Source organism: Microtus oregoni, unplaced genomic scaffold, assembly GCF_018167655.1.
Source record: "Microtus oregoni isolate MIOR12 unplaced genomic scaffold, Mior012 000061F_ref0000440, whole genome shotgun sequence".
NCBI classification, from domain to species: Eukaryota; Metazoa; Chordata; class Mammalia; order Rodentia; family Cricetidae; genus Microtus; species Microtus oregoni.
The window spans coordinates 719996-745499 of NW_024543871.1; the positions used below are offsets into that span (position 1 = coordinate 719996).

The 25504-nt window shown below is 41.5% G+C and overlaps 1 protein-coding gene across 1 annotated transcript; it reads right to left on the reverse strand.

Annotated features, from left to right (window-relative positions):
* Positions 1-501: 501 nt before the first annotated feature.
* LOC121439426 (rhox homeobox family member 1-like) lies at positions 502-7725 on the reverse strand. Its single transcript, XM_041639931.1, has 3 exons — positions 7346-7725; positions 1864-1909; positions 502-726 (listed from the first exon to the last, which is right to left on the reverse strand). The coding sequence occupies exons 1-3, from the start codon at positions 7723-7725 to the stop codon at positions 502-504; spliced, it is 651 nt and encodes a 216-aa protein (XP_041495865.1).
* Positions 7726-25504: the final 17779 nt, after the last annotated feature.

Consider the following 25504-nt stretch of genomic DNA (forward strand, 5'->3'; position numbering starts at 1 on the left):
CTTTCATGGTACATTTTTCAGAACCTATCGTTTCTTGTATTGTATCGGCGTAAATGAATGCAGGCAGATTGTAAAGAATATATACAGCTTTAATGAAGAAATAGACTTACTGGACCAAGGATCCCAAGGAGCACAGGAAGCAGAAGGAGCATGCGGGCTCCAGCGTGCCTGATTTATAAGTAAACATTCACCCTAGGCAAGCCTGCCCCCTAAGCGGCTGGCTTAACCCTACATTGTATCTTCCTGTAACTCCAGCTCCAGGGAAGAGGACACCCTCCTCTGGCCTACACAGGCCCCTGCATGCATACATGTACAGACTCATGCACCATGTGTATTCCAGTGAACGTTATGTGTTCCAGTGACTGCTATGCATTCCAATGACCGGTATGTGTTTCTGCCCCTCACCTACTCTGAGCTGACTTCTGTACAAATTGTAATAAAACACATCCTTTTCTGTTGAGGGCACACACAAGTTGTAAATGGATAAACTGTGCTTTAATGCTAATATAAGGAGAGAAAGAGAGGAATGTCCTGGCCAGTATGGGCGACAAACTTCCTGAGACACCAGAAGAGCCCATCTCCCACTTGCTCCTGGAGAATGAAGATGTTCTTGGTCTCCACCAGAGTCTTCATGTCAAGGTTGTCCTTGATAGCAGGGGAATGCTTTTTTCTCAGTATTGCCCTCTGGTTTTTCCTAAGTTTAGCTCTCTTGTTGTTAAACCAGTCCTGAAATCCGAGGGAGAGAAGTTTTCGATTAACATATTTAGCAGCTGCTGCTCTCATTTGACCCTATGAATCTCCTTTGAACCCACAATGCAGTTTTTTAAGTGCTCACATGCTTTGTATGGCTCAAGCTACTAGCCATTTCATGGCCAATGACCTGCCTACAGTTTCATAGTTCCTGGTTTGTATATCACTACCAGAAAAGCAAAGAAAAATTCATTACGCACAATACCAAACCCTTTATTCTGCACACCCAATTAGAGTCATGTACCAAGATCTATGTGCATAGGCTTACAGTTATTCTTTCAAAATTGTCCTTAGAAACAGTCTCCTGTATTCCGGGTGGTCATGAACTCCCTTTGTATTCAAGAACTGACTCCTCTGCCCTAGTGGGAACTTGGGGAAATATTTTTCCTGTATATGAGATATAATAATACCAGAAACTAGATTTAGAACCACCACTGTCTGAATCACCTTTTCAAAACCTTCTAAAAGAAACAAAGAAATTTACCCTCTTGAACTTTAAGTTCTCTTTCCACATTTGTCTCACATGATAGGAAAATGCTTTAGTTTATGAAAATATATTTCGTGGTTCAATTATCCCATTTCCCCTTTAGTTTGTCATTCATTCCTTCTTTTACCAAGTGCACATGTTATGTTTTACAACCAAGATATTCCCGGCAGCCACATCATCATTTACAAGTCACCCTGAGTTTCAAAGTGATACTCAACAGAAGACCCCTGTGAAGGACTCTTGTGTGTTACACGGAATCAAATGTTAATTATGCCACACACACACATGCAAAATATTTATGCAACATAGATACTATATACACACACGTATATATACACATTTATACATACATGAGAGAGACAGATGGACAGAGGTGTAGATGCTATATATTTGGTTTTGCTTTTATTTTAGGATCACAAGTGACTGCCCCGCACGGAGTAAACATTAGCTAAAGTTTTCCTTTTCCATTTTTCATTTGCCAAGGTCTCATATTCCAGATCTTTTTCCCCAGCATAAGACACAAGGAAAAAATTAAGTAGTTTCATGTGCCTAGGGCAAAGTCATCCATGTCCAGAGGCAACTCTGAGATCAGCACACTGGCAAACTAAATACGCAGGCTAACTGACCTTCACCTTCTGTTCATCCACATTCATGAGCTCTGCCAGTTCTCTTCTCTGAAGAGAAAAAAGACAAATATTTAATATTCCATCCTAGGCATGGAATTAACTATAATTAGTACATTCCATGTATATTTTAAAATTTAATATCTTGCTCTCCATACCTATTCTTTTTATTTTATTTTTAAAACAATATCATTGTATATACAAATCCCAGTTCTGGCTTAGTTCTGTTGCAGCCTGCCTTCAGGAGGCCCTCTGCCTAGCCCAACCCAATCCCTTAGGGACTCAGCCTCCTGGTGCAGATGCAGAATAACTCTAGTTCTTCCCCACTGCCCCTCTCAGCTCAGCTCCATCCCTTTGTGACTCCCCATTGAAGTGCAAAACAATTCTGCCAAGGACCCTCAGCCACCATACTTGCTGGGACACAGCTACCCACAGCAGCTACACTTGACTAGGACCAAAGGACCCACCCAACAAATACGACACCAGATGTCTACACTAAGAAACACCTCAAACATCATAGCTTCAGATGCCTAGATTTCAGCGCCAAACACAAACATGAATCAATACAACATGCTTCCTCAAGATGTCAGCAACTCTATTGTGATAGGCTACAAGAAAAGCGATTTAGCTGAAGCATAAGACAAGGGCTACAAGATACCAATTATTAATATGTTCAAATACCTTAAAGAAGATCCAAATAAATGTCTGAAAGACCACAAAATCTTGCCAAAAAAAACACAAGTAAAAACAATTCCAGACATGAAAGTAGAATTTAACAAAGGAATAGAATCACCAAAGAAAACCCAGGATGAAATAAAAAGAGAAGTGAAAAACTCAGGATGTTGAACAAAAACTTTATATGAAAGTCTCAACAACAGATTAAAAGACATGGAAGATAGAGTTTCACATCTTGAAGACAAGGTAGAAAAATGAATATCTTGGTCAAAGAAAGTGTTAAATATTAAAAATAAATATCCAGACATAATTAACCCAGGAAATCTGGGACAATATTTAAACACCATACCTATGAATAATAGGTATAGAGAAGGAGAAAAACACATGCCAAAAGCACAAAAAGTCTTTTCAATAAAATCATGAAGGAAAACTCATCCACTCTAAAGAAAGAGATGCTTATTAAGGTACAAGAAGCATACAGAACACCAAATAGACTGGAGCAGAAAAGAAAATACCTTTGCCACATAATTAAAACACTAAAGATATAGAACAAAGAAAGAATATTAAAAGCTTCAAGGGAAAAGGACCAAGTCACCTGTAAAGATGGGCCCATTGGAGAGTCTGAATGCCGGAAGGGATTGGTTAGATGTTGTAGAAGCCCTAAGAGACCACAGATGTCAGATCAGACTACTAGATCCAGCAAAACTACTAACCACAGTTAACAGAGAAAGAAAAAACATTTCAAGAGAAAAAACAAATTTGAGCAATTTCTGTCCACACATACAGCTCTACAGAAGGCACTAGAAGGAAATTTCAGGCTGAAGAGAGAAAGTTAACTGAATCCAAGAGGACACAATGAATAAATAATCTCACAATAGTTAATCAAATGATGGAAAAATGCTACACCACAACAAAATAACAGAAATCAGTAAACACCGATCATTAAAAACTATCTAATTTAATGGTCTATACTCTTCCCCACACACACCAGAAAACACAGACTAATAGATTTGGTAAGAAAATGGGATCCATCTTTGTGCTGCATTCAAGAAACAGCTCACCACCAAGGACAGCAAGGACAGATGTTATCTTAGACTAACAGGATGGGAAATGGCATTCCAAGCATACAGAACCAAGATTCAAGCAGGTGTAGCTATTTTAATATCTGAGAGACTTCAAAACAAAACTAATCAGACAAGATAAGAAAGAACACTATATATCCATTAAAGACAAAATCCACCAAGAGAAAAAAATTACTATTATAGACATACACCCAGATACACTGAACCTAATAGAATAAAACAGAGAGGTCAAGTTATGTTTCAAAAATCACATAGCAAGCTGAGAAGGAAATATAGCAGGCCTGTAAGAAACCCTGTCTCAAAGAAAGTAATAAATAACCTTGAACTCATTGACACAGGAAAAGACCTTCTGAACAGATAGATCACCAGTAGCACAGGCACTAAGACTAAAAGTTACTAAATGGGACCTCATGAAACTGAAAAGCTTCTGTATGCTTCTGGACAGCAAAGGACACCATCATCAGCACAACACTCCAGGGCAGGCCCCATGTCCAGAGTAGTTGGCCAACACAAAAGATACTTTATGTTTTTTTTGTTTGTTTGTTTGTTTGGTTTTTTTTTGTGTGTGTGTGTGAACCTTTTGTTTTCTTCTGTTACTTCTTGTCTTGTTTTCTTTTTTAAGTTTGTCTTCTTTGATTTGGGTTTTGGTTTTGTTGTTTTTTCTGTTTTTTTCCTTTGTTTTTGAGAAAGAGAAAGTTCATGAAGTTGAATGAGTAAGGAGGATATGGGAGGAGTTGGGGGAGAGAAAGAATATGATTAAAATATATTGCATGAAAAATATTTTAATAAAAATGTAAATAATTGCTATCTCCCCTCATACCTCTATAAGCAGACTTTTCAGCAACCTTTAGAAGGAGCTTTATGTAGAAGTGGTTTGAAGGGAAGTGTGGGAGCAGTGGATCTAGGGGAGAGGGGTAGTCTGGGGAGGCTGAGAATAGTGGAGGGAAGGGAAACTGTAGTAGGGATGTAATGTATGAGAGAGAGAGAGTGGTGGTGGTGTACACCTTTAATCCCAGCACTCGGGAGGCAGAGGCAGGTGGATCTCTGTGAGGTTGAGACCAGCCTAGTCTACAGATAGAGTTCCAGGACAGACGGGGCTATTACACAGAGAAACCATGACTCGAAAATATATATAAACAAAAGAAAAAAGAAAATTTGTATGTGTCTATATCTGCCACATACAAATTATACATATTTTGTGACGTCAGGAATTGAACCTACAATCCCAGATATGCTAGGCAAGGGGTCTACCACTGAGCTGTATGGTTTTATATTTATATTTGTATTTATGTGTTTTTCAGTCTTATTTAGAAACAGAGTTTCACTAAGCTGCGTCTGCTGACCTTGAGCATCCTCCTGAGCCCTGCTAAACCTGGAAGTGTCCCTCTTTCTGGATCTCCCTCCCGTGTGGCTGAGGTTATAGATCTGTGCCACTAGGTACAGATAACTATGCAAAGTGACTGCCTAATGGTATGTTTGTGAGGGCACACAAGTCTTCATTCTTCTGGATATTTGATCTCTGAAAAATTTTGCACACAAAAAGCAGGCCCCACACAGGCAATACAAATGAAATGATAAATGTGGATGTTTAGCAGATTTTAGTATGTCTGTGAATTGAAAGAGATGATTCTGGGAAGAAAACATTATGCAATCAGACAGCATATTTGAACACCAATAACTCACCACAAAACACACCCTGACTTAGATAGGAGAAAAAGACCTTGCTAAAGACGTATTTGACCACGAGCATAGGTCACGGTATCCATTAACACAGGGAAATTCAGGCAGCAGTAGTGAAAAGCAGTTCAAACCACACCCAGAAGGTCCCCACACTCAGAAGGTGGCTACTAACAACACCCACAGAATAAAGCGTGGTGAGTCCCTGAAGACATTGGAAACATGATGCTCCCTCTGGGGAAATGTCAAACAGTACAGCACAAAGGAAGGGTGAGGTGGTTCCTCAAATAGTGAGCAGGGATGATCACATGACACAAGCCTGCTTCTGGGTGTGCACCCTGAGTGACTGAGATGGAGTTCTAAAAGCATTTGTCTGCTCCACTAGATCACACCAGTGCAGCACAAGCCACATGGGCCACAGGGAAAATCTGCCCAGATAGCTTTTCACATGGCTGTGCATAGGGGTGTTTGGGTATGACCGACCCCCGAGAAAGCAGAAATTTTGTCAGATGCTAACACACTGACAAGGCTCAAAGACATACTAATTGAGGCAGGTTAGTTCAGGAAGGACAAATTCTGCCTGATTTTCCTTATATGAGGTCCTTAGAGGAATCATATAGAGAGGACAAATAAACAGGAGAGTGGTAGGTGGGGACTAGGGGCATGGAAAGGGCACTTATTTAATGGGTTCAGGTTTTGCTGTGGCGTCATAGACAGACTCCCAGGGACCTATCCCCAAATCACTTGAGAAGACTTCAGTCTGCTGAGTTCTGACCTTCAGATTTGATTTAAGCAATGCCCTTTATGTTTCTATGTTTAATTTTGGACACTTTTTAAACAGAAAGGAACCAAAGGAGTGGTCAGTGAGCATTTTGGAGACCTGGTTTGCACCAGGATGCATGGAAAGTTCAACCTTGGTCACCCAAGAGGCATGCTCTTGAGGGACCAAGAGCTAGACCTGACCTGCAGACATACAGGGAAAGAGGCCTCAAACTAATAAGAGGGCAAACTTTCTGCTTCTCTCTCACCCTCTTTACCTGAGCCAAAGGCCTAGTAGGCGTTTTCTCCTGCCGTTGGCTAATTTTCCAGCCTGCTACCCTATGTTCAAGGTCTGTCCTAAACATGGTTCAGTTTATGAGAGGACTAGTCAGCTGAAAACTTCCAGTTCTCCAAATGAAAACCATTTCGTTTTCAGATTCCCCTTTCTACTTTGTGGGGAGTCTCTCTCTCTCTCTCTCTCTCTCTCTCTCTCTCTCTCTCCCTCCCTCTCCTCTCCTCCTCCTCCTCCTCCTCCTTCTTCTTCTTCTTCTCTCTCTCTCTCTCTCTCTCTCTCTCTCTCTTTCTCTCTCTCATGCCTCAGTGTGTGTTTCCTAGTTCACTTTTAGTACTTTTAGTAAGTACCATTGCCGCCTGCTGTGCCTGGGATCTTTCTGCCTTTGAATTCTTTAATGGATGAAGAAAACAGACTTTACTTAGGACTTCTAGACAACAACTCCCCCTAAACATCATCAAAGAGTAGGGGAAGATTGTGGATTCAGAGCCAAGAATGGATAGGAAGTCAAGCCTGATGACACAAACCAGTAACCTCAGCTACTGAAGAAGCTGTGGCAGAAGGATCGATCACAACTTCAAGGGCTGATTGGGCTACCAAGTCGGTTCAAGTCCAGCCTGTACAACTCAGACTCCGATTCAACAAAACTAAAAAGAGGCTGTGGTCCCCTACAGGCAACACAGCTCATGCAGGGAGCCTGAGACTCCTTTACAAAAAAGCCACGTCTGTCTGCTGCATGGGTCACCCTCACGTTTCGCGGCTTTCTTCCTCAGAGTGAGGCCAATGTCCTTAGCTCGCCAGAGGGCGCACTGTGGCTTCCACCTAGGCTCCCGTGCGCTGAGGTTCGCTGAGGAGCTTGTACCTCAGTGGCAAAAAGCTATGCTTAGTATGAGTCCGTATTCTGAACCTCAAAAATATTAAAAACTTTTAACAAGAGTAAGGAGAGGCCAGGGGAGAGGAGAAGGAGCCCAAAGTCCTAAAGGACAGACCTGATACATACCGTCTGATGGCGTCTGGGTACTGAGTTTCTTCAAAGACTGCTCGCAGTTCCCACAGCTGTCCAGGCGTGAATATGTATGGTTTCTGGCGAATCTTGACTAATGGCTGTTCACTGGCTTCGACCATGTTCATGGCCATCTCCAGCTCTTCTTGCTCAATGTCTTGGCTGTTACTTATATCCCAGTCCTGGTAGCTGTGGTCGTCTACAGAGCTCTTCTGGCCCTCACAGAACAGATTATTCAGGGCCTCTATGACTCCCTGGTCAAAGCTGCCACTGTTTATCGTGTAGGCCACTGTTTTCTCAGGTTCAGTCATTATTTCTTCCTCATAGAAGTTCACCCGGTAAAAGTCATAGTCGAAGTAGAAGTACTTGCGGGCCATGATCTGAGCGCATCAGAAAGCGCCCCCTTGTGGGTTATGAAATGGCTGTGCGCCTTGAAGCCCCCTGAGGAACTGTCTGGGATTTCCAGGCTAAAATTGTTACTCCAGACTACTATCGCTGCTATTGGCTTTCAACTCACAACCCTGGGCGAGGCTCTAGTTTAGGCAAACAAGGGGTGGAGTGTGGGCACGAACTTGTGCATGGAATAATGACAGTTGCAATAAGTAGTGTTGGGGAAAAAATAAAAAAATAGAAATAAATAAAAAAGACTGCTTGAAGGAGAACGCTAGTTTTCTGACTTGCTGGAGAAACAGACCAGCAGTTGGTCCTGAGCTGAGGAATTTCTTTTTGATCTACGAGCAAATCTTGACGATGCTTGAGAATGCATTTTAAGGTGATTTAGAGGTGGAGGAAGGATATGAATAAAAATAAGATAATTAAATAAGCTATCATATTAGGACATAATTTTCACATTTTGATATGGCCCTAAAAAACCTTAATCTTTTTGTGCTACCTATTATCTGGAGCATCATTTTCATTGTTGGAAATTATGAAATCAAAATAATGATCAACTCTGAAAAATAATGGCTGATTTATTACATCCTGGAAAATCAAATTAGGCTATGATTTAATTATCTGTAAAAAAGAACAAAAAAGCACATATGTGTAACACTGAAGATTTATTTTTAACTTTAACAAATAGTATAATCATATATATGTGTATATATATATATATATATATATATATATAATCATATATATGTACATGTTGCAGGGTAGCCACCAGAGACAATTGTTTGGACAGGAGTTTAAGTGTTTGCTACCCCAAACCCCAAACCTTCATCAGGGTGACATTTTAAACACAAAAACCATGTCTTGGGTTGACACATTTCAGTTAATAAGAGGAGTTAGCCAGAAGCAGAACTACAGGAGTCAAAAGGCAAGGTTAGTACATTTAGAGACTTTGCCAAAACTGTGGACTTTGACGGTTTAGGTCTTTGTTTTCATAGTGTCAGGTGTTGCCATCTGCATGCTGAGTTTTGCAACCTGAATGAGAGTCATCATGGAGTCTCAGGTCCTACTAAGGTCTTGGGCCCCCTTATAGTTTTATACACAATCATTTCAAAATAAAAATTTTCATGATTTATTATTAGTAAGTACGCGATTTGTATACAAGTGTTTCATGCCTGTCTACCTTTGATGACATAAAATTTTAGGTCCAAAATGGGTCACAGTTTAAAATGTTTAGTGTTCTATGCAGCCTTTCAGAAGTGAAAGTTCTAGGACTCTTTTATGGATCAGACTTATCACCTTCAGCAGGGGCTGGGTATCTAGAGTTGTCTGCATCTGTGTAAAGAGCCCCACAGTCGATAGATACACAGGGATTATGAGGGCTCATCACTGCCTACCACTCTTACTCCTGGCTGCAGGGTGACTTCAGTCAAATCTTGCTAAAGCAACCTGGATGATACTACCTCACTATCTATGATCTGGACAGTGTCCACTGGTGACTCTTCACTAGCATTCTTTCTTGTGTCCCTATCTGAGAGAAGTGCCTAACTTGGCCTGCAATGACAAGGTAGTCTGTAGAGTTGGTTACCAAACTCATAATCTGGGTTCTAGCATTACAAACCTTACTCTCACCATTTTTGTGTCTTTGTGCCTTGTGCCTTTTCTGTGCTTTTCTTTAGTCCACCCAGAGTGTTGGATAATAGCCATGGGCTTACTTTGAAATGTAATTTCAGGGAAGGAGGATTTACTCCTGACCCCTTGGCTAGATAGCTTTTCTGAAGTCTTCACAGGCATTTCCATTCTCTGGGATTCCTGCGATAGATGTTAACCTGACTGGATTGAGAATTACCTAGGAATCACACCCCTGGGAGGCTGTGAGGGTTTTCTATAGAGAATTACCCCTTGATATGGGTAACATGTTCCAACTGGAAATCAAGATATAATGAGGTCAAAGGAAAAGCATTCACTTCCTTTTTTTCTGGGCAAGTCTATCAATTCTGCTCTGGCCTTGTCTGACAGACCATAGATTCTTCAGTCTTCGAAAGCATACGTAACACAAGGCTTTCCAGAGACCTTTTAGATTTTCACATTAGTGATGTGGGTTTTCCCTCTGTATGCTGTGATTACCATTAATGAATAAAGAAACTGCTTGGAACCTATATCAGGACAGAACTTAGCTAGGTGGGGAAAACTAAGCTGAATGATGGGAGAAAGAAGGGCTGGGAGAGAAGCCATGGAACCTCCACCAGAGACAGACTCTGGGAATTTTACCCAGTAAGCCACAGCCTCATGGCGATGCACAGATTACTAGAAATGGGTTAAATTAATAAATAAGAGTTAGCCAATAAGAAGCTAGAGCTAATGGGACAAGCAGTGATTTAAACTGTTTCTGTGTGTCCTCTTTTGGCGCGTGGCATCTTCCAGCCCAGCCTATCTGGGCGATGGGTCCGAGTACTCAGGGCTCCCGGGCGGGCAGCAGTTCCTTTGTTTCTGTGGCCTGCCTGCACCAAGCGGGGTAGGTGCTTTGTTTGCGAGCTGCCCAACCAGCACGGAGGCCTGATCTTTCGGCGTCAGGAGACCCAGCATTGGGGTCAGTTTCTGGCCCACCGCGCCAGCCTGGGATGGGGAGCTCGGGGGTTTCTTGGCCCCCTTTCCTTCTTGGGCTCTCTGCAGGGCCTCTACTCTCTGGGTGCTGCCTCTTTCTTCCTGGCCCACCCAGCTTCCGTCCAGAGCCCTCCCCACTTCGGCCCCACTGCCCTCTTTTGGCGCGTGGCATCGCCCAGCCCAGCCTATCTGGGTGCTGGGTCCGAGTACTCGGGGCTCCCGGGCGGGCAGCAGTTCCTTTGTTTCTGTGGCCTGCCTGCACCAAGCGGGGTAGGCGCTTTGTTTGCGAGCTGCCCAACCAGGAAGGAGGCCTGATCTCTTGGCCCCAGGAGACCCAGCGTTGGGGTGAGTTTCTGGCCCACGGCGCCAGCCTGGGACGGGGAGCTCGGGGGTTCCTTGGCCCCCTGTCCTTCTTGGGCTCTCTGCAGGGTCTCTACTCCCTGGGTGCTGCCTCTTTCTTCCTGGCCCACCCAGCTTCCGTCCAGAGCCCTCCCCACTTCGGCCCCACTGCCCTCTTTTGGCGCGTGGCATCGCTCAGCCCAGCCTATCTGGGCGCTGGATCCGAGTACTCGGGGCTCCCGGGCGGGCAGTAGTTCCTTTGTTTCTGTGGCCTGCCTGCACCAAGTGGGGTAGGTGCTTTGTTTGCGAGCTGCACAACCAGGACGGAGGCCTGATCTCTCGGCACCAGGAGAGCCAACATTGGGGAGAGCCAGCGTTGGTAGGCAAGGAGACCTGATCCGGTAAAAGAAGATCCATAGGGAGCATTTGGAAGAAGAGATGGGCCGACGTCAAGGCAAGAATTCACCCAACAAGCTGAAAAACAACATGAAGCCACCAGAAACAGGCGACCTCACAAGGGGAGGACAAGAACCCCTTAATCAAGAAGAAGGAGAAAAGATTGACTTCATGAAAGTGATTGACACCGTAAAACAGCATGTAAAAAACGCCCTTATAGAAATGGATGAGAAATATAACAGAAAGTTTGAAGAATTGAATAAATCAGTGAATTATACCCTAGAAAACCAAGGAAAAACAATCAAGCAGATAATGGAAACAGTTTAAGACCTGAAAACTGAAATGGAGGCAAAGAAGAAAACACAAACAGAGGGCCGGCTGGACATGGAAAATCTAGGTAAACAAATAGAGACTACAGAAGCAAGTATAACCAGCAGAATACAAGAGATAGAAGAAAGACTCTCGGATTCTGAAGATACCATAGAGAAAATAAACACACTGATCAAAGAAAACAGCAAGTCCAACAAACTCTCATCACAAAACATTCAGGAAATATGGGACACAATAAAAAGACCAAACTTAAGAATAATAGGAGTAGAAGAAGGAGAAGAAGGGCAGCTCAATGGTCCAGAAAATATATTTAATAAAATTATAGAAGAAAACTTTCCCAACCTAAAGAAAGATATACCTATGAAGGTTCAAGAAGCATACAGAACACCGAATAGGCTGGATCAAAAAAAAAAACATCCCCTCGCCATATAATTATCAAAACACAAAGCATACAGAATAAGGAGAGAATATTAAGAGCTGCAAAGGAAAAAAGGCCAAATTACTTATAAAGGTAAACCTATCAGACTTACACCTGACTTCTCCATGGAAACCATGAAAGCCAGAAGGTCCTGGATAGATGTACTGCAGAAACTGAGAGACCATGGGTGCAAGCCCAGATTACAATACCCAGCCAAGCTTTCATTCACTATAAATGGAGAAAATAAAATTTTCCAGGATAAAAACAAATTTAAACAATACGCAGCCATAAATCCAGCCTTACAGAAAGTAAATGAAGGAAAATCACTAACCAAGGAGTCCAACAATGACCAAAATAACTCAGACATCTAGAGACCCTTCACCAACACAAAACAAAGAAGGGAAACACACAAACTCTACGACTAAAAAAAAAATGACCGGAGTTAACAACCACTGGTCATTAATATCACTTAATGTCAATGGACTCAACTCACCTATAAAAAGGCACAGGCTAAGAGATTGGATAAGAAAACAGGATCCAACATTCTGCTGTTTACAAGAAACACACCTCAACCACAAAGACAGGCACCTACTCAGAGTAAAGGGCTGGGAAAAGGCCTATCAAGCAAATGGACCTAAGAAACAGGCAGGTGTGGCCATACTAATCTCTAACAAAGTTGACTTCAAACTTAAATCAATCAGAAGAGATGGAGAGGGGCATTTTATACTCATAACAGGAACAGTTCATCAGGATGAAGTCTCAATCCTGAACATCTATGCCCCTAATATAAAAGCACCCACGTACATAAAAGAAACATTGCTAAAATTCAAGGCAGCCATCAAACCGCACACACTAATAGTAGGAGACTTCAACACTCCTCTCTCACCAATGGACAGGTCAATCAGACAGAAACCTAACAGAGAAATAAGAAAATTAATGGAGGTAATAAATCAAATGGACTTAACAGACATCTATAGAACATTCCATCCAAATAGGAAAGAATATACCTTCTTCTCTGCAGCTCATGGAACCTTCTCGAAAATCGACCACATAGTCGGTAACAAAGCAAACATCCACAGTTACAAAAAAAATATTAGTAACCACCTGTGTCTTATCAGATCACCATGGATTAAAGTTGGAATTCAACAATAATGCTACCCCCAGAAAGCATACAAAGTCATGGAAACTGAACAGTCAACTATTGAACCATACCTGGATTAAGGAAGAAATAAAGAAAGAAATTAAATTCTTCCTGGAATTCAATGAAAATAAAGAAACAACATACTCAAACTTATGGGACACTATGAAAGCAGTCCTAAGAGGAAAGTTCATAGCACTAAGTGCCCACTTAAAGAAAACAGAGAAAGCTCACATTGGAGACTTAACAGCCCACCTGAAAGCTCTAGAAAAAAAAAGAAGCAGACTCACCTAGGAGGAGTAGAAGACTGGAAATAATCAAACTGAGGGCTGAAATCAACAAAATAGAAACACAGAAAACAATACAAAGAATCAATGAAACAAAAAACTGGTTCCTGGAGAAAATCAACAAGATTGACAAACCACTATCCAAGCTAATCAAACGGCAGAGAGAGAATTTGCAAATTAATAAGATCAGAAATGAAAAGGGGGACATAACCACAGACACAGAGGAAATTCAGAGAATCATTAGATATTACTACAAAAGCCTATATGCCACACAATTGGAAAATGTAAAGGAAATGGATACTTTTTAAGATAAATATCATATACCAAAGTTAAACCAGGACCAGGTGAACAATCTAAATAGACCTGTTAGTCGCGAAGAATTAGAAGAGGTTATCAAAAACCTACCAACCAAAAACAGCCCAGGTCCAGATGGTTTCAATGCGGAATTCTACCAGAACTTCCAAGAAGATCTAATACCTATACTCCTTAATGTATTCCACAATATAGAAACAGAAGGGTCATTACCAAACTCCTTTTATGAAGCCACAATTACTCTGATACCAAAACCACTCAAAGACTCAACCAGGAAAGAGAACTACGGGCCAATCTCACTCATGAACATCGACGCAAAAATCCTCAACAAAATACTGGCAAATCGAATCCAAGAACACATCCGAAAAATTATCCATTATGATCAAGTAGGCTTCATTCCTGAGATGCAGGGCTGGTTCAACATATAAAAATCTATCATTGTAATCCAGCATATAAATAAACTGAAAGAAAAAAACCATATGATCATTTCATTAGATGCTGAAAAAGCATTTAACAAAATTCAACATCCATTTATGTTAAAAGTCTTGGAGAGATTAGGGATACAAGGGTCATACCTAAATATAATAAAAGCTATATACAGCAAGCCGACAGCTAACATCAAATTAAATGGAGAGAAACTCAAAGCCATCCCACTTAACTCAGGAACACGACAAGGCTGACCACTTTCGCCATACCTCTTCAATATAGTGCTTGAAGTTCTAGCAATAGAAATAAGACAACATAATGGAATCAAGGGGATTCGAATTGGAAAGGAAGAAGTTAAACTTTTGTTATTTGCAGATGATATGATAGTGAACATAAGCGACCCCAAAAACTCCACCAAAGAACTTTTACAGATGATAAACACCTTTAGTAATGTGGCAGGATACAAGATCAACTCCAAAAAATCAGTCGCCCTCTTATACACAAAGGATATGGAAGCAGAGAGGGAAATCAGAGAAGCTTCACCATTCACAATAGCCAAAAACAGCATAAAATATCTTGGGGTACATCTAACCAAGGAAGTGAAAGATCTATTTGACAAGAACTTTAAGCATTGAAGAAAGAAATTGAAGAGGATACCAAAAAATGGATGGACCTCCCTTGCTCTTGGATTGGGAGGATCAACATAGAAAAATGGCAATTCTACCAAAGGCAATTTATAGATTCAATGCAATCCCCATCAAGATCCCATCAAAATTCTTCAAAGATCTGGAGAGGACAATAATCAACTTTATATGGAAAAACAAAAAACCCAGGATAGCCAAAACAATCCTATACAATAAAGGAACTTCTGGAGGCATTACCATCCCTGACTTCAAACTCTATTACAGAGCTACAGTAATGAAAACAGTGTGGTACTGGCATAAAAACCGAGAAGTCGACCAATGGAATCGTATAGAAGACCCGGATTTATCCCACAAACCTATGAACACCTCATTTTTGATAAAGGAGCTAAAAGTATACAATGGAAGAAAAAAAGCATCTTCAACAAATGGTGCTGGCACAACTGGATGTCATCCTGTAGAAGAATGAAAATAGACCCTTATCTATCACCGTGCACAAAACTCAAGTCCAAATGGATTAAAGACCTCAATATCAGCCTGAACACACTGAATCTGATAGAAGAGAAAGTGGGAAGTACCCTACAGGAGATGGGCACAGGAGATCGCTTCCTATGTATAACCCCAGAAGCACAGACATTAAGGGCAACATTGAATAAATGGGACCTACTTAAACTGAGAAGCTTCTGTAAAGCAAAGGACATAGTCACTAAGACACAAAGGCAACCTACTGACTGGGAGAATATCTTCACCAACCCCACAACAGACAAAGGTCTGATCTCCAAAATATATAGAGAACTCAAGAAACTAGACTTTAAAATGCTAATTAACCCAATTAAAAAAATGGGGCACTGAACTGAACAGAGAATTCTCAGCAGAGGAAGTTCAAATGGCCAAAAGACACTTAAAGTCGTGCTCAACTTCCTTCGCAATCAGAGAAATGCAAATCAAAACAACTTTGAGATATCATCTTACACCTGTCAGAATGGCTAAAGTCAAAAACACCAAGGATAACCTTTGCTGGAGAGGCTGTGGAGGAACGGGTACCCTCATCCATTGCTGGTGGGAATGCAATCTTGTGCAACCACTGTGGAAGTCAGTGTTTCGGTTTCTCAGGAAATTCGCTATCAACTTACCCTTGGACCCAGCAATACCACTCCTGGGAATATACCCAAGAGATGCTCTATCATATGACAAAAGCATTTGTTCAACTATGTTCATAGCAGTATTATTTGTAATAGCCAGAACCTGGAAACAACCTAGATGCCCTTCAATGGAAGAATGGATGAAGAAAGTATGGAATATATACACGCTAGAGTACTACGCTGCGGTAAAAAACAATGACTTCTCAAATTTTGCATGCAAATGGATGGAAATAGAAAACACTATCCTGAGTGAGGTATCCCAGACCCAAAAAGATGAGCATGGGATGTACTCGCTCATAATTGGTTTCTAGCCATAAATAAGGGCCACGGAGTCTACAATAGGTGAACCTAAAGAAGCTAAGTAAGAAGGTGAACCCAAGGAAAAACATATAGTTATCCTCTTGGCTAAGGGAATTAGACAAAATTGCCGGGGAGAAAATTAGGATCTTGGGGGTTGGGTGGGATGGGGGTAGGGGGAGATGGGGAGAGAAAAGGTAGAAGGGAAGGAGGGGGGACTTGCTGAATCAGGAGAATTGGGATAAAGGAAAGGTGGATAGGGGAGCACGGCACCACAATTCTTAGTTAAGGGAACCACTTTAGGGTGGGCAAGAGATTTGACCCTAGAGGGGCTCCCAAGTGCCCAAGCTGAGGTTCCCAGTTAGTTCCTTGGGCAGCTGAGGATTGGGAACCTGAAATGACCCTATCCTAGAGCAATACTGACGAATATCTTGCATATCATCATAGAACCTTCATCTGGTGATGGATAGAGATAGAGACAGAGACCCACACAGGAGCACTGGACTGAGCTCCCAAGGTCCCAATGAGGAGCAGAAGGAGGGAGAACATGAGCAAAGAAGTCGGGACCACGAGGCGTGCACCCACCCACTGAGACAGTGGAGCTGATCTACTGGGAGCTCACCAAGGCCAGCTGGACTGTGACCGAAAAAGCATGGGATAAAACGGGACTCTCTGAACATGGCGAACAATGAGGGCTGATGAGACGCCAAGGACAATGGCACAGGGTTTTGATCCTACTTAATGTGCTGGCTTTGTGGAAGCCTAGCCAGTTTGGATGTTCACCTTCCTAGATATGGACGGAGGGTGGAGGACCTAGGACTTACCACAGGGCAGGGAACCCGGACTGCTCTGTGGACTGGAGAGGGAGGGGGAGAGGAGTGGGGGGGAGGGGGAGAAGGGTGGGGGGAGGGGGAGAAGGGTGGGAAGAGGGGGAGGGAAATGGGAGGCTCGGATGAGGTGGAAACTTGTTTTTTGTTTATGTTTTTTTCTTCTTTTCTTTATAAAAAATTAGAATAAAAATACAAAAAAATAAACTGTTTCTATGTGATTATTTCGGGGCTAAGTGGCTGGGAATCAACAAGGGGCCTCCTGCTACAGATTAGAATTGCTGAGGGGTCCAGTTTCTTGGATTGAGAAGCTGCTGAGTTTTCTGCCTCTCCAGTGTAAAGATAGCCTTTTTGGATTACTCCACTTTTGCTCTGTAAGTCAATTTAGGAAGTTTTCTTTAGATCTGATCTGCTACTAGAGAAATAAATGCTAATTACAATTTTCTCTACCAGGCTTGATGGTGTCTGGAGCTGAGTACCTAATTTGGGTATACTTAAATTAGCAAAATTACTTTCCAGATAGTATGGAGATGAGTGATTTCTCATTGAAAAAAAATGTTTAATGAAATACAGAAGACAAAGCACTCCATACTGTAGATTCACCACTGGCAGAGACAGAGGATTTAAGGATTGTATATACAACACGTTTGAACATTTCTGAAAAAGTATTCCTAAGGTATATAAAGATGTTGGGTAGTTGTTTCTGGCAGATCTAGATAAAGTAACAAAGAAAAGAAAAAATGTAGAGAGATGCCATTTCCTAGGTCCAAATTCACATACACAATCTAATTCTATAAACAACCTCCATTCAGAAACCAGACCTAAAACTGTCCAAAAAAAAAAGCAAAGAAAATAAAAAAGAAAGCCTTTATTGTGAGACTGGCTGACTTACAATGTTATATTAATAAATTTCAGGGCTGGAGAGATGGCTCAGAGGTTAGGAGCACTGCCTGCTCTTCCAAACGTCCTGAGTTCAATTCCCAGCAACCACATGGTGGCTCACAACCATCTGTAATGAGGTCTGGTGCCCTCTTCTGGCCTGCAGGCATACACACAGACAGAATATTGTATACATAATAAATAAATAAATAGATATTTTTAGCCGGGCGATGGTGGCGCACGCCTTTAATCCCAGCACTCGGGATGCAGAGGCAGGCGGATCTCTGTGAGTTCGAGACCAGCCTGGTCTACAGAGCTAGTTCCAGGACAGGCTCCAAAGACACAGAGAAACCCTGTCTCGAAAAACCAAAAAAAAATAAATAAATTTCAGACTTGAAGGGGACAGGGAGTTGGCATCAGGACTATGATTGTAAACAGATGGGAATCTGTACGGTGGGGTAGAGATATAAGGGAGGACCCCAATGAGACCTAAGACACTGATGAAACCTAGGATACTGAACTGCTTGATTTCTCAAGATTTTATTTTATGCATGTAAGGAGTTTTTCTTCATTTTCTGGGATCTGTCCCTTACCTGTACTCTGACAGTTCTATTCTCCTCACCGCTGGTGGAGGGGAATTCATCTTGTAGAGTCAATAGATATGGCCCTGCCACTCCGGAAGGAGTTTTTCACCAATACAAGGCTGACGACCCTCAGGGCCAAATGTCACCACCCAGTTTTGCCTTCAGATATATAACTATACTGATACCTCAGGAGACCCATACAGGGGAGTTGTAGCCTTAAAGAAATTCTTGGATTTTCTTAGGCATATGAGCAGAAGTCTTGGAATTACGTAAAAGGACTTTTGACAGTTGGATATTTGGGAAACATAAAACCACATAAAGCTATATGCATGAATATGGTCCCTTGAACCGGAATTCTGAGCTTCATACTGAAGTTTGCAGTTTTATTTTTCAGTGAAATTTAATTGAAATGTAGTTACTTAGTGTCTCCCATTCTTGTTCCTCTCTCATCCATTGACTGACTCCACTCAACCTCTTTTCAAAAATTGTTGTTACATACTGTTGAATAGGTATATAAATACAACCTGCTGAGTCTGTTTAGTGTTGCTCGTATGTATATGTATTTAGGGAAGACTATTTGGTATTGGATAGCCAATTAACAGCTTCAATACTGCAGAAGACTAATTCTCCATTTATCAGCCATTGATAATTACTTAAAGCTCTTCATTTAGGAGTGAAGTTTGGTAAGATTTCACCCATCTATATAGGGATGTCACTTGATGGTGGAATTGGAAAATGAATATTGTTTATAGAGCAGTCTTGTTGAGATTTCATGGGTATAGCTTCCTTTTCAGATTTAGAAGACACAATCTCACAACAGACTTCCAGGTCTTCTGGATTTTAGAGTCTTTCTGTCCCCTATTCCTGATGTGTAAGTTTGGGATGGGCACCATATGGTGAGTTATTATCTGCAATTTGATTAGTTGTGGCTTTATTTAACGATCTCTTGATGATAATTATTTCCTGATGCCAAAAGATGTGTCTTTGCTGATGGGTGAGATCTACCCTTACCTGTGGGTAGAAAAAAAATATTTAAAGTGAAGTTAGAAATTATACTAGCTAACTAAGACAAAAAGGCAAACCACTGACTGGGAGAAGATCTTCACAAATCCCGCCACTGACAAAGGTCTGATCTCCAAAATATATAAAGAATTCAAGAAACTAGACCGTAAAAGGCTAATCAACCCAATTATAAAATGGGGCACTGAGCTGAACAGAGAACTCTAAAAAGAAGAAGTTCAAATGGCCAAAAGACACTTAAGGTCATGCTCAACTTCCTTAGTGAGCAGGGAAATTCAAATCAAGACAAATTTAAGATACCATCTTACACTTGTCAGAATGGCTAAAATAAAAAACACCAATGAAAGCCTTTGCTGGAGAGGTTCTGGAGAAAGGGGTACACTCATCCATTGCTGGTGGGAATGCAAACTTTTGCAACCACTTTGGAAAGCAGTGTGGCAGTTTCTCAGGAAATTCAGGATCAACCTACCCCTGGACCCAGCAATACCACTCTTGGGAATATACCCAAGAGAGGCCTTATCATACAACAAAAGTATATGCTCTACTATGTTCATAGCAGCATTATTTGTAATAGCCAGAACATGGAAACAACTGAGATGCCCTCCAATGGAAGAATGGATGAAGAAAGTATGGAATATATATATATATATATATATATATATATATATATATATATATATATTAGAGTACTACTCAGCGGTAAAAAACAAGGACTTCTTGAATTTTGCATGCAAATGGATGGAAATAGAAAACACTATCCTGAGTGAGGTAAGCCAGACCCAAAAAGAGGAACATGGGATGTACTCACTCATATTTGGTTTCTAGCCAAAAATAAAGGACATTTAGCCTATAATTTGTAATCCTAGAGAAGCTAAAAAGGAAGGTGAACCCAAAGAAAAACATATAGGCATCCTCCTGAATATTAACCTTCATCAGGCGATGAAAGGAGACAGAGAAAGAGATCCACATTGGAGCACTGAACTGAAAACTCAAGGTCCAAATCAGGAGCAGAAGGAGAGAGAGCTCGAGCAAGGAACTCAGGACCGCAAGGGGTGCAACCACACACTGAGACAATAGGGATTTTCTATCGTGAACTCACCAAGGCCAGCTGGCCTGGGTCTGAAAAAGCCTGGGATAAAACCGGACTCTCTGAACATAGTGGACAATAAGGACTACTGAGAACTCAAGAACAATGGCAATAGGTTTTTGATCCTACTGCACATACTGGCTCTGTGGGAGCCTAGGCAGTTTGGATGCTCACCTTACTAGACCTGGATGGATGTGGGTGGTCCTTGGACTTCCCACAGGGCAGGGAACCCTGATTGCTCTTTGGGCTGATGAGGGAGGGGGACTTAATTGGGGGAGGGGGAGGGAAATGGGAGGCAGTGGCGGGGAAGTGACAGAAATCTTTAATGAATAAATAAATTTAAAAAAAGGGAAAAAAAAGACTGGAGGGGTATGGAAGGAAGGAAGGAAGTGGAAATTTTTTAATATAAATATATATATATATATATATATATATATATATATATATATGAAATTATACTAGCTTGACAGGTTGTGGTATCATACTCCTTTAATCTCAGCATTTGGGAGGCAAAGGGAATCAGAGCTCTGTGAGTTTGAGGCCAGCCTAGTCTATAAGAGCTAGTTCCAGAACAGGCTCCAAAGCTACACAGAGAAACCTTTTCTAGAAAAAGCAAAAAAAAAAAACATTATACTAGTTTAACAAAGTGACAATAGTACGTTATCCTCTAAGAGATTTAACCTCAACAGAAAGACATAGTTGAGTGGATCTATAGTAGTAGAAAGTATGATTCCTCTCCTGTTAAGAAGATCTTAAGTCTAATTAGACAACTTTCGGTTACTGCTAAAATAGAAGTGCAGTTATTGTATCTTTAGGGATATCTAGCCATGGAGGCCATTGTGTTTACATAATTTTTAAAAAGATTCTAAGAAAATATGAAATTAATATTACTTGGCATTTCCCTAATTCCTAAGGATGTTGAAAACATCTGGAATATTTCTTTGTGATTTTTATTTCTTCCTAATAGAACTCCCTGTTTATTTCCATAGCTTCGTTTTAATTGGGTTTGTTTTCTTGATTGTTTAGTTTTTAAAGTTCTTTGTATATTCAGAATATTAATCTTCTATCAGACACGTAACTGACAAAGATATTTGCCAACTTTTAGGACTTCCTCTATACTCAATTGACACTTTCCCATGCTATAGAAGCATTTAAATTCTATGAGATTCCATTGGTTAATTTTTGACCTTAAATGGTTGAAGTCCTGTTTCATCACACTGACTAAAAGAAAGGGTATTATATTAAAGATTCTGAGATAGCCAGAAATTGGGTAGGAGACAAATCCTTTATTACTCTTAATATTGGTGATCATATCGCTAAAGATAGAAATTACATGTAAATATTCTTAGACGGAAACCTGATTTGCCAGACATTATGAAACACTGAAATATATCCTCAAAACATGTGTCTCTGGGATAAAGGAAGCCCCTATTAGAGAAAACATTTGAACTAAATTTAAAAAACTATTTAATATTTTAGAAACTATTAATAGTGGTCTAACAACTCTATCCCTCTAATTTCAGGACTGATTTAACGACAAGAGAGCTAAACTTAGGAAAAACCAGAGGGCAATACTGAGAAAAAAGCATTCCCCTGCTATCAAGGACAACCTTGACATGAAGACTCTGTTGGAGACCAAGAACATCTTCATTCTCCAGGAGCAAGTGGGAGATGGGCACTTCTGGTGTCACAGGAAGTTTGTCGCCCATACTGGCCAGGACATTCCTCTCTTTCTCTCCTTATATTAGCAATAAAGCACAGTTTATCCATTTACAACTTGTGTGTGCCCTCCACAGAAAAGGATGTGTTTTATTACAATTTGTACAGAAGTCAGCTCAGAGCAGGTGAGGGGCAGAAACACATACCAGTCATTGGAATGCATAGCAGCCACTGGAACACATAACGTTCACTGGAACACACAGCAGTCACTGGAACACATAGTGGTCACTGGAACACACAGCGGTCAGTGAAACACATGGTGGTCACTGGAACATATAGCAGCCACTGGAATACATAGCGTTCACTGGAACACATAGTGTTCAATGGAACACACAGCGGTCACTGGAACACATAGTGGCCACTGGAACACACAGTTTTCACTGGATCATGAAGTAGTCACTAAAACACATAGCAGTCACTGGTACACATAGTGGACACCGGAACACATACCAGTCACTGGAACACACAGCGGTCACTGGAACACATAGTGATCACTGGAACACATAGTGGTCACTAGAACACGAAGCAGTCACTGAAACACAAAGTGGACACTGGAACATATAACTGTCACACGTCCTCAGAACAAGGGAATATAGTAGGAGCTGTGGGTTGCATTCCGCAATCCAGCTCCAGGCATCAGATAGCTTTACCCGAAATAACAACACACAAACTGTATTCTTTTAAACACTGCTTGGCCCATTAACTCTAGTCCTTACAGGTTAATTCTCATATCCCGATCAACCCATGTCTAATAATCTATGTAGCATCAGTCTTACTGGGAAAGATTCAGCACGTCTGACCTGGCGGCTTGCTTCATTGTGTCTGCCTGGGAGAGGGGAGCATGGCCTCTGAGCTCACTTCCTCTTCCTCCCAGCATTCTGTTCTGTTTACTCCTCCTACCTATGTTTTAACCTATCAGGGCCAAGCAGTTTCTTTATTACTTAACCAATGAAATCAACAGATTGATATATGACACTCCCACATCATTTCCCCTTTTTCTGTTTAAACAAAAAAAAACAAAAAAAAGAAGGCTTTAACTTTAACATAGCAAAATTACATATAACTGTAGGGATAAGTCCCGCCCCTTGGGGGGCGTGTTCACCTCGGGCTAATATCTGCCTATAAATTTGGCGAGCTTGCTCCCAGCCGTAGCTTCTGCTTTCCTGGTCTCCGCGGGAACGGTGGTTCTGTAAGTCTATTTCTACATTAAAGCTATATATATATATATATATATATATATATATATATATATATATATTTACAATCTGTCTGCATTCGTTTACGCTACTACATTTTGGCGTCCAACGTGGGCTATTTTGCCCCCGACTCAAGCGGGTAGCCTGCTAGCTAAAACAGCACCCTCCTGGGTGCTGTTTTTTAGTTCGTGACTCGGGCCCCAGTGCCGAGTCCAAGACACACTCGGCCACACAGGCCCATTTTGCCCCGCCTGCTCGCCAGAGCAATTAACCCCTCCCTGCCTGCCTTGGCTAAGTTTGGGGCAGAACCCCACTGCCTGAATTAGCAGAAACTCAAGTACCTGCGGTTTTGCAACAAAAGCCGCCACAGTGGCAGATTTGGTCTGATACAAACTGACTTGCCCCAGCGGTGGTGGTGCATGCATTTGATACCAGTACTTGGGAGGCAAACTCAGGTGGATCTCTGTGAGTTTGAGGCCGGCCAGGCGGTGGTAGCACACGCCTTTAATCCCAGCACTTGGGAAGCAGAGACAGGCAGATCTCTATGAGTTTGAGGCCTGCCAGGCAGTGGTAGCGCACGCCTTTAATCCCAGCACTTAGGAGGCAGAGGCAGGCGGATCTCTGTGAGTTCGAGACTAGCCAGGCGGTAGGGGTGCACACCTTTAATCCCAGCACTCGGGAGGCAGAGACAGGCGGATCTCTGTGAGTTCGAGGCCAGCCTGGTCTACAAGAGCTAGTTCTAGGACAGGCTCCAAAAACACAGAGACCACCACTGGCAGGAACCGATCATTGCAGGTAAAAAAATTTTCTTTTATAAATAAAATGTCTGAACACGTTAGTATTCAAGAATTTAACAGCTCTTTTAATTGTACCATGTGGGAGATTTTACAAGAGGTGTCTCTCACCCCACATCTATGGATCCTTCTGGGATTCGTAGTTTTCATTGGCACTATATGGTTTGATAATAGAAATATGATAAAGTCTTTACGAGAAGAATCCAGGATTCTCAAGGCAGAGATTGAACGCTTAAAAACAATTGAGAATCAGTTTGAAGTTCTCCAGGCTGATGTTAAGGAGAAATTCATTACAATGGAAGAGGGAACAGCTGATCTGGATCATAAGCTTCAGTCCCTTTCTGTAGGAACTGAAACATTAGTGGCTGATATTAAGGAGAAATTCATTACTATGGAAGAGGGAACAGCTGATTTGAATCATAAGCTTCAGTCCCTTTCTGTAGGAACTGAAACATTAGTGGCTGATATTAAGGAGAAATTCATTACTGTGGAAGAGGGAACAGCTGATCTGGATGGTAAGCTCCAGTCCCTTTCTGTAGGAAATGAAACATTAACTGAGAGAATCAAAACTGCTGAATCTGACAATCAGATTTTGTCTAAAGCTTATGACAGATTGATGGAAAGATTGTCAATACAAGAAGGCATGGTTTATGCCATAAAAACTATGTCCAAAGATGAGATGTTATCTCTAACAGACAAACTTCATACTTTAGAATCCTCAATGAAGGCTTTGGAACATAATTCTGGACAGGAGATTAAGACATTGCAGATGGCAATGGTGAATAAAATTGAAAAGACTGAGGAATTTCTAAATTCTGATGAAGAAGAGCAAAGGGTAGAAAGGCAAATTTTAACTACATCTATGGGTAAATCTCTCCGGGACAATTTCCACATAGCTCTACCTACAGCTCTACCTGCCTTTCCAGTAATAACAACAGAGAAGGTGATTGGTTCCAGAAACCCTTGGGTCATCAAGGAGGATACATGGGAGCCTGTCCGTATGAATAATCTCAAGGAAATTAAACAGGCTGTCATGACTTTTGGGATGCAAGCCTCTTTTGTTAAAGAGATGCTAAGAACTTAGGCCACGACATGCATAGCACCCCCCTCGGACTGACTCCAGCTGAGCTCTGCGGTACTTGAGAGTGGACCGCAATTGAAATGGAAATGTTTATTCAGGCAAGAGGCTAGACTCTTAGAACAGCAGGAAAAAGTGAAGGGAATTGACATTTCCCTAGATAAAATTCTAGGTGAAGGGCTCTTTTCCGACCCTCAGGAACAAGCTAATTTGGATGAAAACACACTCTCCATGTGTACTACAGCAGCCTTA

What these genes read in the sequence shown, in the direction of transcription:
- LOC121439426 (XM_041639931.1), bottom strand. Translation starts at nt 7,725, where the DNA reads ATGGCCCGCAAGTACTTCTACTTCGACTATGACTTTTACCGGGTGAAC. An exon ending in TACCCAGACGCCATCAGACG is followed by an intron (nt 1,910 to 7,345) that starts GTATGTATCAGG and finishes TTCTCTTCAGAG; the next exon opens with AAGAGAACTGGCAGAGCTCA. An exon ending in TGGATGAACAGAAGGTGAAG is followed by an intron (nt 727 to 1,863) that starts GTCAGTTAGCCT and finishes CTCGGATTTCAG; the next exon opens with GACTGGTTTAACAACAAGAG.